Genomic DNA, 13,467 nt, shown 5'->3' with positions numbered 1-13,467 from the left:
GGACCATGTCTATCTCTGGGCTTTTTTCAGAGAAAAAAAACAAAACACTTTTCCCTTTGTGAAATTCCTTGATTAACATGTGGCACCACATTACAGTCCTGCTTTAACTGTTCCAGGTGAGGAATCATAAAGTTCCTAACCCTAATAGAACGACACACTGTGTGTGTCACACATGATGTTGATTTGTTTCTAATTTCACGGGATGAGATGACCAATATAATTAAAACAGACAATGACCTGCTAATGTATTAATAATTCCATTCATTCTTTCATGTTACTGCAGGGGCCACGGGTTTGATTCCGACCCGTGGCCCTTAGCTGGATGTCATCCCCCTCTCTCTCCCACTTTCCTGCCTTAATCGGTCCTATCAAATAAAAAAAACAATAAAAGCCCAAATTTAGCTTTACATTGTGTTTTTACGCTGTTCAAGAAGTTCTTACAAAGCTCTCCAGGACTTAGCTCTCAGTTCTTTCTGTTGGAGCGACCTGGCTGCTTTAAGTCGGGCCAGTGCAATATGCAAACATATGAAACGGACAGACAATGTCTGAAACACGGATGATGCAAGTATGACAGAAATTTGGAAATTAACAGACAATAAATAGGAACAAAACAAAAAAATATCCTAAAAAAAATGAGATCCATTCTTTCACTTCTTACCGAGAGAGTCCACTCCCATCTGGGAGCAGGATTTCTGAAAGGCCTCAGGTTACTTCGGGGTACCCCACTATCTCTGATAACTTCAGCCAGGTGCACTGTCACAAGGGTCAAAGAGGCGTCACCACACTCACGGTCAGCATACAGAACAGTCTCTTGAGACAATCCTCCGACTTGAGATGTGCCTTAGAGAGAGGGAACAGACACAATTTAGACAATGTTATGCTTTGACGCTGTGGTATTCTGCATAGTGGACAGTGAGAGGCTGACTGTACGTAGCATAATCCACAATTGTTGTAATGAAACACACATCTGGCTGGTTGCACTTCCATTTACAGGTGTGTCCTGTACTGATAATGTTTCAAAGAAACTTTTAAAAACATCAAAATGATACTTACTCATTACAAGTATTTGGCCTTTGCACCCAATTTGAAAGTTTGAAAAGTCAAATCTTGTGCAGAAGACACGGGTTTCCTGGAAGACTGAAAAAAAAAAACCTGCACAATCTCCCAAAAAGAGGTTTGTTGCTCATGAAGTGACTGCCAGGCGCTTCTTTTGTCAGCCCCTCCTATATGTATGGTTCCACCCACCTATGTCTGAATAGGCAACAAGTGACTGGGTGCTTTACTTATGCACACCCAGCATGTAGTCTCTGAGCAGGTGTGCTATCTGGAGAACAGAGGACTGTACCCTTCAAACACAACTCCCTCCTGACGACAGTCCTCCATCAGGGGATTGGGCTGCTGGAAAGGATGGTACTCCACCTGGTGGATCAAACCAGTTTTTGAGAGGCATCAAAGGAATGTTGTTACATGGTGGCATTACACCATGTGTTGTTTAAAAGCCATGGTTTCTTGAGAGACTGAATCAACCTGACTGAACACCCCCCCCCCAAAAAAAATGAAGTCCCTCAAAAATCGGTCAGTTCTCTTCAGAGTGTTCTGTTGCTCGGGAAGTGACACTGCCAGGGGTTTCTTTCTCACTGTCCTTCTTATATCTTAGCATAATAAGGTGGGTGGGTAGACCCCTCCCCCCCACAGTCAGTTCCAGAATACTTAGTGGGTGCTAGGGAGTATGGTCAGGCATTGGGGTCATTCCACTGAGGAAGTTTTTCTGGGTCTGGATTTGAGTCCTTGTTGAGAGTGGTATCTATCTTACCACCAACACATACTTGTCTACTGTGATCTTTACACGTTTCCTTCCAATAACATCATTCTGACTTCTTTCACAAGACCAGATCATGGTGCAGAGTTGTTTTTATTTTATATTGATTTCCCAAATAACATTTATCAGTCTGTTCCATCCCCATACCATCCTACTTTACCCACCAGCCATAGCCAAAAAAGAAGACATAATATCGGCTAAAATAAAATACATGCACGCATACCGTTCCCAACACATACCGCAATCTGCAAATGAGGCTTTTAAAGGCAGTGACTGGGTATGTTTAAAGTGACCTGCCCATATAGGAAATCCTGAAAATGGAAAAAAAAGATGAATGACATCCTCAGTGGTAAAAAGGATTTATTTAGCTAACATCATCATTCTTCCAATGTACAAAAAAAGTTAATATGTACATTTATTTTATCAGTTTATTTATCAATCAGTTTATTTATTAATCTGGAGTTTAGAATGCCAACACAAAGAAAGCGGAAGGTGAACTGACATCCGGACGAAAATTATATATCTATACAGTATATTATATACATATAAAGTGAACTGAGTGACTTACCATACCATACCAACTTTATTTGTTAAGCACTTTACAACAACCAAAGTTGACCAAAGAGCTGTACAGAAAATAAATAAACCTATTTATAATTAATAACCATACAATTAAAAACACACAAAGTAGCAAATAAGAACAAGTAAAAGAAGTCGACATCTTACTATGTGTCAAAAGCCAAAGAGAAAAGATGGGTTTTAAGAAGGGTTTTAAAAACAGATAAAGAAGAGGCCTGTTTTACATGCAAAGGCAGATCATTCCATAGTCTAGGGGCAGACACAGCAAAGGCACGGTCCCCTCTGAGCTTACGCTTAGTTTTAGGCACAGTCAGGAGCAGCTGATCATCTGACCTGAGAGCGCGGACGGGTTTATAAGGGTGTAGAAGCTCAGAGAGGTATGGCGGGGCAAGACCTTTTAGTGTTTTAAAAGCAAAAAAAAGAATTTTAAAAGGTTTCCAAAATTGAATGGGAAAAGCCATTTGTAGGAAGCAAAAATGGGGGAGAGGGCCCCCTGTTTACGTGTGCCCTTTAAAAGCCGGCTGCTCCCTTTTGTATATCGGGGAAAAGGGTGATGGAGGCCCCAAATCCCCCCCACATATAGGGGTTTCCAGTGGGGCCAGCCTTTGGAGTTAAAAGGCATGGATTGCGTTGAAAAAATGGGCCTTGAAAAAATTTTGGTTTTATTTTGGCCATTTCCCAAAAATGAAAAAAGTTTGGGTTTTGGGAAAACCCCTGCTTGATTTGATTGAAAATTTAAACCCGGGGTTTCCTTTAAACCCCCTTGGGTTTGAAAATTTTAAAATTTAAATAAGGGTCCCAAAAGGACCCCAAAAATCTACAGGCAGGGTCCCAGTGGTGCCCCCCCAAAAAACCATCACTTCTGTTTTTTTAAATTTAAAACCTTAAAAAATTTTTCAGAGCCATCCATTTTTTATTGGTCAAGAAAATTAAATAGTTGTCCAACGGGTTTTTGTTTTTTTTTTAAGAGGACATAAATTAAATTTTCCATCGGCAAACAGGGGGAAAAGAAATGCCGTATTTTTAAGTTTTGGAAAACCAAGGGAAGCAAATAAAAAAGAGAAAAAGCGGGAGGGCCGAGGACCAAACCCCTGTGGGCCCCCAAACCCAAGGGGACAGAGGGGGGGATAAAAAAACCCACCTATGCTAAAACAAAAATTTCGGGGCCTTCTAAGTAGGCCCCCAAAAACCCCATCCAGGGGCTAGGGCCTGTGCCCCCCCCACGGCTAAAGTGAAAATAAATTAACGTTTTTTTTCCGTCAGTTTTTGCAAATTTCAGGCCTAAAAAACAGTTTAAATTCAACCTCTGATTAAAAAACCCTCCCTCTTGACCCTTCATTTTTGGGAAATTTCAGGCCTTTTCAAATTCCTTTTCCCTTTTAAAAATCTTAGAAAAGATTGGGGCCCCGTAAATTATTTTTTGAAAAGTAAAATTTTTGGGCCCATTTAAATTTTTGGGGCCCTTTTTTGGGAAAGAAAAAAAAATACTGAGGTTTTGAGGCGTTTAAAAAGATATCTTTAAAAAAACTCTTAAAAGACGGTTTGGGGAAAGGGCAAGGTTTTAAAAACCGGAGGGAAAAACCCCCTCTAGAATTTTGCTTCCAAAAAGGCCAAAAATTTGGACGGTGCCCAATCTTCTTTAAGTTTTTAAAGGAAAGGAAATTTAGAAAAAAAAGGCCTAAAATTTTGCAAAAAATTTGGACGGAAAAGGGGCAGGTTTTTAATCAGAGGGGGGTTAGAAATTTTTTAAAAAATTTCGGGGGCCCACCCCCCGAGGTAAGACCTTTTTATAACTTTTAAACATCAGTTGGCCCCCACAGGGGGGGGAAAACCCCTTTAATTAGTCGAGGGGGGGACAGACCCATTTGGAAAAACCCGAGGGTTTTCAAGTGACCAAAAAACCCTCCTCTAAAAAAAAAAAGGGGAAAAAGGTCAAAATGATCAAAAAAGCCGGGCAGGGGACAGAAAATTGAAGGGTCTAAAGCTAAAGGTGAAAATTTAGCCCTAATAGAAGTGACCATCAAAAAAAAAAAAGCAAAAAAGGGTTTTCACAAAATACCCGGGATGCCTCCCAACCCATTTGCGGGGCATTAAAAGGTGGTCAATGGGGTTAAAAATAAAACATGAGGCTTGGGAAAATTTGCCCGAAAATATTGAGAAATAATTTTTTGCATTTTTAAACCTTTTCCCGGGGAAATGACGCCAGCAACCTTTAAACTTTTTGAATAGACACCTGCATTTTGGGCCTTTTCCATTTTCCCGCTCAGCTTACGTCACCACGTCTAGAAATATGGTCAGGGGTCTTCACCCCGGGGGCCCCAAATTTTTTTTGGCTGCCGGGGTTTTTAAGGACCCACAGTGTTTTAAAAAAATTTGGGGCAGGTGGAGGGAAACCATGGCAAGGTTTCTTTTGTGAAATACGGGAATCAGGAGTGGATTTTTGCCAAAACCAACCGAAAATTTTCCCAGCAGGGGAAGGGGGTTAACATGCGACAGGCCTTTCAGCAGCGCGAGGTTTTAAAGGGGATGACAGGAAAGGACCCCGTCTAAAATAAAAAGGCCTAGGGGGAAAAACTGGCACTATCTTAGATTAAAACAGCAACCCAAAATTAAAAAAACAAGATCAAGTGTGTGCCAGTTTTGTGGGGTTTCATTTCCAGATTGCAAAGATTAAAAAATAAATGAGGTTTAGAAAACCCTTGTCATTGGCTTATCAGGACAACACACATGAACATTAAAATCCCCAACAATAAGAACATGATCATATTTAGGCATGATTTCAGCCAGAAAAAACAGAAAAATCATTTAAAAAGTCCTTATTGTACTTGGTGGGGGGGCCGATAGACCACAGCACACAACACTGTATGAGAACGACCAATCTCAAATAAACTCAGCTCAAAACTGCTGAACAGCTGATAACAGCAATATCTGCGTACATTTATAATGACTTTTATATACAGTTGCTATTCCTCCTCCTCGCCAGATTTTCGAGGGGAGTTAAGGTAGCAGCAATCGTGGTTTAAAAATTCGGTGAAGGCGCTGGACTCACCATCACTCAGCCATGTCTCAGTTACACAGAGGAAATCATACCATTTGGGTTGTTCTTGTTAACAATTTGTGAGATTAGGGTTGTGGCCATTCTGAACAGGAAACAAATATGTGTCTGAGAATTTCTCCAATGCGGGTGTGACAGATGTTGTGGTAATATCTACTAGAAACAGTTGGAGCTGTTCAGGATTTAGCTAAATTTGCCATGATTAAACTAAGCCTTATAGTGACGACTATATTCACACACTCATTCCCCGTGGTGGATGAGATGGTAAAGACACGTGGTTCTGCCTGTATAGAATGCCGACCTTATTGGTCAACAGAGTTTGTGTTTTCAAAAAATGGTTATTGCGCCCCAATAAAGTGTGCGGGGCAGCGACTTATACACTGTCCCATACTAGCAGCCTAAAATCTGCTATTTTATCTGCTTTAATATGTTTAACTGTTTTTAACTGCTCTTTAATGTTTAATTTCTTATACTGCACTTACTATTTTAATCTTTTTATGTAAAGCACTTTGAATTGCCCTGTTGTTGAAATGTGTTATACAAGTAAAGCGGCCGTGCCTAGCAACATCTGGCGGCAACGTCGTCGATACAGAATACTGACAAAACTAATTCAAAGACAAGCACACTCTGGGGATTTCTCGCATAATGTTACTCCACATTTGTTGGATCCCAGGACACATGTCTTCCATCATGTAATCCTCCCAAAGCGGCCATGTCCGACTCCTCCAGCTGAAACCCAAACACCTGTGTGTGAGAGGAGAGGTAGAGGAGGAGGAGGAGGAGGAGGAGGAGGAAACGGGTGAAATTACAAAATGTATGGCTATATATACTATTTTAATAATCTATATTTTAAAATCTGAATCTATGTTTTTATACAGATTCTTTTTTCCTTTCTTAATATTGTGTCTTAGCCTTATGATGTTTCTCTTTTTTCTTTCAAATGTTGTCATACCTGCTTGATCGGTGGCAGACAATAACAAATCATCTTTAACCTTTTCTAATCCATAAACTATTTTTTACAATCAAGCAAAATAGCGTGTAAAAGTTTTTTTCTTTTTTAACTGACTTGAAAGTTTTCTTGAATCCTCTTCTTTTTCGTAGATTTGGGGATTGTAACAACTCCATTCTAAGGAAAAAGCAGAGAAACCATAGCAATGTGTATAAAAAAAAAAAAAAAAACCCCAATGTGATAGACCAATTCAACATAGGGCGGGCAATATCTGAACAATGTGACAACCTGAATACTCCAGCGGATGCAGATCTGAGCAGGTGTGCGTCTGTATTTTTCTGCTATCTGGAGAACAGTCGGGTTGCTGAGGACTTGACCCTTGGCCAGAGGACTGTACCCTTCAAACACAATTCCCTCCTGGCGACAGTACTCCATCAGGTGACTGGGCTGCTGGAAAGGATGGTACTCCACCTGGTGGATCATATCATTTTTAAGATGTTATCAAAGGCATGTTATTGCACGTACTGTAGACAGTTCTGTTTCACATTTACTTGAATACTCCACCACTGCGATTAACAGCACACCAAAGATTCTTGTTTTGAAGCATCTCATTACAAATTTACCTAGATAATCCATCCCTGATCATGTCGCTAAACATATCTCTTATTGGTTCATTTCATTTTTTTTTTAATGTCTAACTTGCCCTCTAAAAGATTCAGGTACTGTACACAAGTTATTGAGTTATTCCGGAGAGGAGGGGAATAATCTCACCCGATTGCCTCTATAGGCTAAAAAAACCCCACATAAATCTAATTGAGGGTTTTCTGGGAGAAAAAAAGACTACCTGGTTGACATGTGGCACGACAGTACAGTCTTCCTTTAACTCTTCCAGGTGATGGACCAGGAAGTTGCTCACTCCAATAGCACAGCACAGCCCTATAGTGACCAACAGGGATATGTATGGATACACAGGATTATGCTCTATGAAATACCCACTCTGACAGTAGGCTACTCTATCATAAAGATGCTTGCTGTAGTCACTTATTGCTCACTTTCCAACTGTTTTCTAAGATGATCTTTCATGTTCTGTACCTTCTTTATACAGTTCCTCCAAAGCTCTCCAAGTCTCAGCTCTCATCTCCCTGTTGGAGCAACCACGTTGCGGGGACTCTGGCCAGTGCATCAGGTACAGATCTGAAAAGGGGGCAGATGATGATTTAATGAAAGACTAAAAAAGACAGGAAGACCACAAACTGCATGCAACGTTGGGGAATGAAGACTGTCATGATATCAAAAACAATTATTGTTGGATAAAGTTGGTACATCTCCCATGATAATGAAAACATAGAAAACACACAACCCATACCAAAATATTCCACCCCCATTTTGGCGCAGGAGTCAAGGCACGCTTTCTTTGCAGCTTTGTAACCGTAGTCCCCGTGCCACAGTTTATTGGTGACCCACAGATCACTTCGTGGTATCCTGCTTTCTGTGATAGCGTCACCCAGTTTCTTCTCGCAGCCGTAGCGCTTTGCTGTGTCAATGTGGCGCACGCCACACTCAGTGAGTGCATACACAACGGCATCATGGGAGTACCCGCCATCATGTGATGTGCCTGGTAGAGAGAGAGTCAAGTCAGCTCAGTTCCACTCAAAGGTTAAGGCATGAAAACACATTTACATTTAGACCATTGTTAGCAATGATAGGCTAGATCTTTTTAATATTCTACAAATCAGAAAGTGTGAAAGTACCTTTTGAAAGTAATAGTAAACACAACATATATTACAGTTTGAGCAAATATGACACAAAATGTATTGTTTTAGGAAAGTTATCAACTGTAGTTTGTTTATCATATTAGGTTATCTTCTCCAGAATGGCATATTTAAAAAATAAATAATATATATATATATAATGCTTGATATAAAATAGCAAGCACACCATAAAGCTAACTGTAAAACATCACATTGCATTTATTGTGTTTTATGCATTAGTGTTATCATAACACAGTAAAACTCACCTAATCCAAGTAACGGAATCTGCAGACCATTGGAAAGTGGGATTGTAGGACAACTCAGCTCTGGTGCGAAGGTCATGTTCCCTGGGCAGTGCTGAGCAACTTGAAATACAAGGAAGTGTTATTCTCTTCTCTATCTGCAAATACCCTCTATATTAAAACCGTCTATATATCTGCCCCCAAATCGACTGTAGGGATACTTTAGGAATACCCACAACTTCCCTAAGTATTTTTTAAATTACTAATTGCTTAATTCAGTCAATTTACCACTAATAATACGTAAGCTACTTGAAATTTGATACAAGCAGTACTTTTTGTGAAGTTATTAAGGAAGTGTTTTCCTGGTTTCCGATCGTTTTCAAAACAAAGTGCGCTAGCATCTCTGGAGTGGGTGGAGATGTGCCTCCAACGGAAAATCAAAAGACATGTTACTTAAGCCAATGAGTACGACGTAAATTTAGCACAACAAAAATGGCGTCGGTCTCCAAAGGGTACCAAATATGATTAAGTGAGTAAAAATTGATGTACAAGGCTGTAACGTATAACAAACAAATATAATATATCGCTATATTTGTTTCAAGTAGTTGGCTATTCGCAGGTTTTCCCAACAACCCAGTTGTGCATTTGTTTAGCTAGCTAGCGTATGACGTCCACTCATACCACGCTAATGTTAAAATGTCAGAGCTCCTTTCCTTCAGGCTCTTTAGTTAGAGTTAGCCAACATGGCGACCATGTAACGTTAACGCAAACGGACTATGTGGAGTGCCAACAAAATGAGGTGAGTTTTTCATTATAGAAATAAATTAAACAATTTCTACCGTGCTTAATGCAAATAACTATTTCTTATGTGGCAGTACGGTCAACCCACGGGATGGCGCTATGTATACGTTATTTACAGCTATATTACTGGCTTAAGATGAATTGTGTTAAAAATGTAATGGTTGCATACTAACCTTAAGGCAGTTTTGGGGTAACATCAGTGTCACATTTATTTTGCTTTGCTTACTGAACTAATTCAGTTTGTCCCATTAACCCATTAACAAATTCAGTTTGTTCAGTGGTGTAGGAAATGATTCTGACCCCATACGAAAAACTATCCTGAGACTCACCTAAAGGAAATAGACCTAACGTTGCTGATGTTAGCTTGTTTACTCACCACAGTTTCACCTTACAGGCTTTTTATATTAAGTTTCTTTGTCAATAATCAACGGGTATGTTCTGAAAGCTTCACGTGGACATGCAAAAAGTGATTCCAAAAATGAAGTTGCGAAAGCATGAGTGTAAAGCCATACCTCTTATAGCATGCATTCACTGTTGCCTAAGTGAACTCTGTTGTAAATGCTTGCAGGGACTTGGAGCACATTTTAACCCTCGTGTTGTCTTCCCGTCGACCGTGCAACGTTTTGTTTTTCTAGGTCCAAATGTCTTTTTTTTCTTCTTCTTTTTTTTAAACGTTTGGTTCATTTTTTATTGACACTTTTTGTCACTTTTTTCCCACGTTATAGATGCCACACTCTGCGTTTCCCCCACATTTTTAACGTTCAAATACTAGTGAATAAAACGCCTAAATTCATTTAAAGCAGTGAACTGATCATTTGTTGTATTCGTACAGACCGTTTCAGGGAACCTCCACTTTATTTCATTTGACAATTTGTTTGAAAGAAACCCAAATTTATTATTATAGAAACCTTTTGAAAACTGGTCAAATTTGACCCAGGGACAACAGGAGGGTTAATGGGATGTTCTGCCTATATGTGCCTCCTCTGATGCAGGGTCCCCCGATGCCAAATGGGGCTCCGGCGAGCCTATTTGGTTTGGCCAATCCTGCTGCTACTCCTGGTTGGTGCGGCATTGACAGCTCTGCTGCCCCCTGCTGAGGACCAAGGAGGTGTTGGTGGCCTAGGAGTGCTACGCGAGGCAACATCACACAAAAATAATCCTAGGAAGGACAAACCTGGTGACAGCATAGGGGAGGAGGAGCAGAGGTTCACCATCATCATCCAAACTTACAACCGCACAGACATTTTGCTCAAACTCCTAAACCATTACCAGGCAGTGCCTCATCTGCGGCAGATTATCATAGTCTGGAACAACATTGGGGAGCAGACACCTCTGAAGTTATGGAACTCTTTGGGGCCTCATCCGGTCCCTCTGGTCTTCAAGGAGCAGACTATCAATAACATGCGCAACAGACTACAACCATTCCCTGAGATTAATACTGATGGTCAGTATATTGTCTGCATATTGTTTATGCTCTGAGATGAGGCTATGCTTGTATAGAACTATATATGTTTTACCTGTTTCAGTATTTTTCAGCGGTGACCGTTTGATTTTTGCTTTGCTCCTTAGCGGTGCTGATGCTGGATGACGACACCCTGGTCAGTGTTCCTGACATCAGTTTTGCTTTCTCTGTCTGGAAGGTAATAAGCTTCAGGGACAATGTAGATGAGAGTGATTAACATTATGCAACTACACTGGATTTGGGTTTAAAATAATTATTGCTTATGTAAATAAAAATTCTTGAGAATCATGTGGTGCTGCACCATCAGCAGGTACAGCATAAGCTGTTTTGTCTTTGGTTATGCAGCAATTCCCAGACCAGATTGTTGGGTTCGTCCCACGCAAACATGTCTCAGCACCAGGAGGAGCGTACAGTTACGGCAGTTTTGAACTGCAGGACCCAGAAACAGCTGGAGGTGACAAGTAAGTTGTGCTTTTCTTTTGTCATAATTTCTTTTTTTCCAGCTAAACATAAAAATGCACTTATTGGTTCCTTGTTACTTACTTTGTTCTTACTCAGAGATGGGCGTAAAAAATACACATAAAAGTAAATTATATATACTTGCTCACCAGAGGTCTGACCTTCACACCCCTTCTTTAAAAGGAGGAGCTTTGCTAATTTCTAGTGATGTTAGATTTGTTGACAAATAGTTATTTTTAATGGAGTTTACTCAATTCACAAGCAAATCCTGCGTCTGTATCATGCATGCACTTGTCATCAGAGCCAGGTTAACTTCTGAGAGCTGCTGCTCCAGACTCTGGTAGAGATGTGCCGATACCAGCGTTTTAGGCAGTATCAGTATTAGGAAGTACTGGAGTTTATACACAATCCTATACTAGGTATAAAAAATAAATTAAAAAAAAAAACTAAAGAAAATCTACGTTAAAGTAGTTAATTTATGTTCTTTTCTTTTATGACTGACTGCCAATCTGGATAAAAAAAGAAAGTTTGTTCATGTTTCACAAAGAGTTTAACCTGACTTAGACCGACAACAGAGATAGAAATCCTATCACATCCATACAGTGAGAGTAGTATACAGTTGTTAAAACATAATAAAATATGACACACTGGTATCAGATCAGTACTCGGTATCGGCCGATACGCAAGTTCAGGTGTCAGGATCGGTAACTGGAAGCAAAAATTGGTATGGGACCATCTCTAGACTCTGGTTGAGCGTGCACCCCCTGAGCCCCCTAAGTTTATACGGTTGTGGCATGTCACACTGTCTATTTATTTATTTATTAGACGTAAAAAGCTAAGAGAGCTTGCAGAATGTAGCAAACTCATTGCGCTGGAGCTGGGTAATAGCAGTGCTAAATCAGGATTTTTTGGAGGTGGGAGGCTGCAAATTCAGGGATGCATGCTGGGTGGTTTCTGTCGGTCAAAGCGACCATCGACTGACTGAACAGCCAAGCTATTCAATTATTTTGTTACAAATTAAATCTTTTTTTTCCCTGTCCAGCTAAATGCAAATTACAAAATAATCAAAAGTAAATAAATTTGTATTTTAAATACATTTAATTTAAATGCTGCCCATCCTTGGTCTCACTTTGATGTGAAAGCTCGTTTTCTTTTGAAATACTTGAATTCTTTCTTGATCCACTCACTGCAGGTACTCCATGGTGTTAGTTGGTGCTGCCTTCTTCCACCGCCGGTACCTGCAGCTCTTCCAGGACCAACCTCAAGCAGTGCACGCGCTGGTGGATGAAACGCAGAATTGTGACGACATTGCCATGAACTTTGCTGTAGCGCTGTATTTGAGGAAACACTCTATAGGCAAGGTTAACAAACCCTCCGGGGTCTTTGTCAAACCTGTAGACCTCCGCAACCTGGAAAAGGATGCCAGGAGCGGGTACCAGGGCATGTGGCATCGTCCTGAACACCTTCTTCAGAGATCCTACTGTATGAACAAGCTGACGCAGATCTACGGCTTCATGCCACTCTGCTTCTCCAACCTGATGGTGTCCCAGTTTGGCTTCCCCAGCTACGCCAACCATAAGAGTAGAGGCTGAGCTGCCACACAGCTGATTGTTTTGGATGGAAAGAAGACCGACTCAAGTAAGTCTGCGTTGGCTAAATAACATCTGTCTGGAATCAGGGTTAGGTTGACATTGGTTAGACACTGCTGATCCCTGCATGTGTAGGAACCTTAATTTCAAATTTCACGGACAAAATATTTTAACAGTATTGCAACAAAAAAGTGTTTCAGCAGTGGGTGATATACAAAATAAAATGTTTTTTAATAAGAATGTTTAGCTCAGTGTTGTGTTCTTTTTGTATCTTGTGATACTGAGCTGTTTCATCACTGCATTCGCAAGACTATCATGGATTTAGGACAATCAGAATTTTCTAAACATGGCCCAGTCTGAGGCATAATCTATATTTGATAAAGTAATCTCTATATCGTTACCAAAGCTGCCTTTCTTTCAGTATGAACAACCCTCTCAGTGGATTGTGGTTGTTCTACAACCAGCAGGTGTAACCATGATTTACAGCTCTCTGATGCTGTCCTGTAAACATTTGTTTTTACTACATTTATTTAGTTTACGGATTGTCACTTTTCTGGTGAGCTTGTATGAATTTGTAGGTACTGTTATTAAGTATGTACTGGTCAAAAGAGCGTCTGTACCAAAGGTGTGAATTTATGAATAAAATACAGGTATTTTGTACATTCTAGATCATTCTTACTATGCATGCATGGACAATCTTTTTTTTTTTTTTTAAATGTGTGCACATTATAAAGACTGTATCATGTTAATAAGTTAAATAA

The 13,467-nt window shown here is 40.1% G+C and overlaps 2 protein-coding genes across 4 annotated transcripts; one reads left to right on the top strand and one right to left on the bottom strand.

Moving 5' to 3' along the window:
• Positions 1-5,333: 5,333 nt before the first annotated feature.
• zgc:110366 (uncharacterized oxidoreductase ZK1290.5) lies at positions 5,334-8,761 on the bottom strand. The gene is made up of 7 exons (XM_032531808.1): positions 8,420-8,761; positions 7,769-8,017; positions 7,495-7,596; positions 7,247-7,338; positions 6,691-6,873; positions 6,520-6,579; positions 5,334-6,197 (listed from the first exon to the last, which is right to left on the bottom strand). The coding sequence occupies exons 1-7, from the start codon at positions 8,493-8,495 to the stop codon at positions 6,102-6,104; spliced, it is 858 nt and encodes a 285-aa protein (XP_032387699.1). The 5' UTR covers positions 8,496-8,761; the 3' UTR covers positions 5,334-6,101.
• Positions 8,762-8,853: 92 nt separating this feature from the next.
• On the top strand, positions 8,854-13,373 carry extl2 (exostosin-like glycosyltransferase 2). Of its 3 annotated transcripts, none has more exons than XM_032531807.1 (6): positions 8,854-8,924; positions 10,189-10,640; positions 10,766-10,836; positions 11,004-11,119; positions 12,310-12,755; positions 13,015-13,373. In XM_032531807.1, exons 1-5 carry the CDS (start codon positions 8,917-8,919, stop codon positions 12,707-12,709), a joined length of 1,047 nt encoding a protein of 348 aa, XP_032387698.1. In that variant the 5' UTR covers positions 8,854-8,916; the 3' UTR covers positions 12,710-12,755; positions 13,015-13,373. The 3 variants fall into 3 exon arrangements, 2 of the variants coding, with proteins under 2 accessions (XP_032387698.1, XP_032387697.1); XR_004334406.1 differs by lacking the exon at positions 8,854-8,924 and adding an exon at positions 8,937-9,194 and having other exon boundaries at positions 12,310-12,765; positions 13,016-13,373; XM_032531806.1 differs by lacking the exon at positions 8,854-8,924 and adding an exon at positions 8,937-9,194.
• The last annotated feature ends 94 nt before the right edge of the window (positions 13,374-13,467 follow it).

This window comes from Etheostoma spectabile, chromosome 12 (assembly GCF_008692095.1).
Source record: "Etheostoma spectabile isolate EspeVRDwgs_2016 chromosome 12, UIUC_Espe_1.0, whole genome shotgun sequence".
NCBI lineage: Eukaryota > Metazoa > Chordata > Actinopteri > Perciformes > Percidae > Etheostoma > Etheostoma spectabile.
The sequence above is the reverse complement of the archived record's forward strand: the minus strand, read 5'-3'. Positions and strand labels throughout refer to the sequence as shown.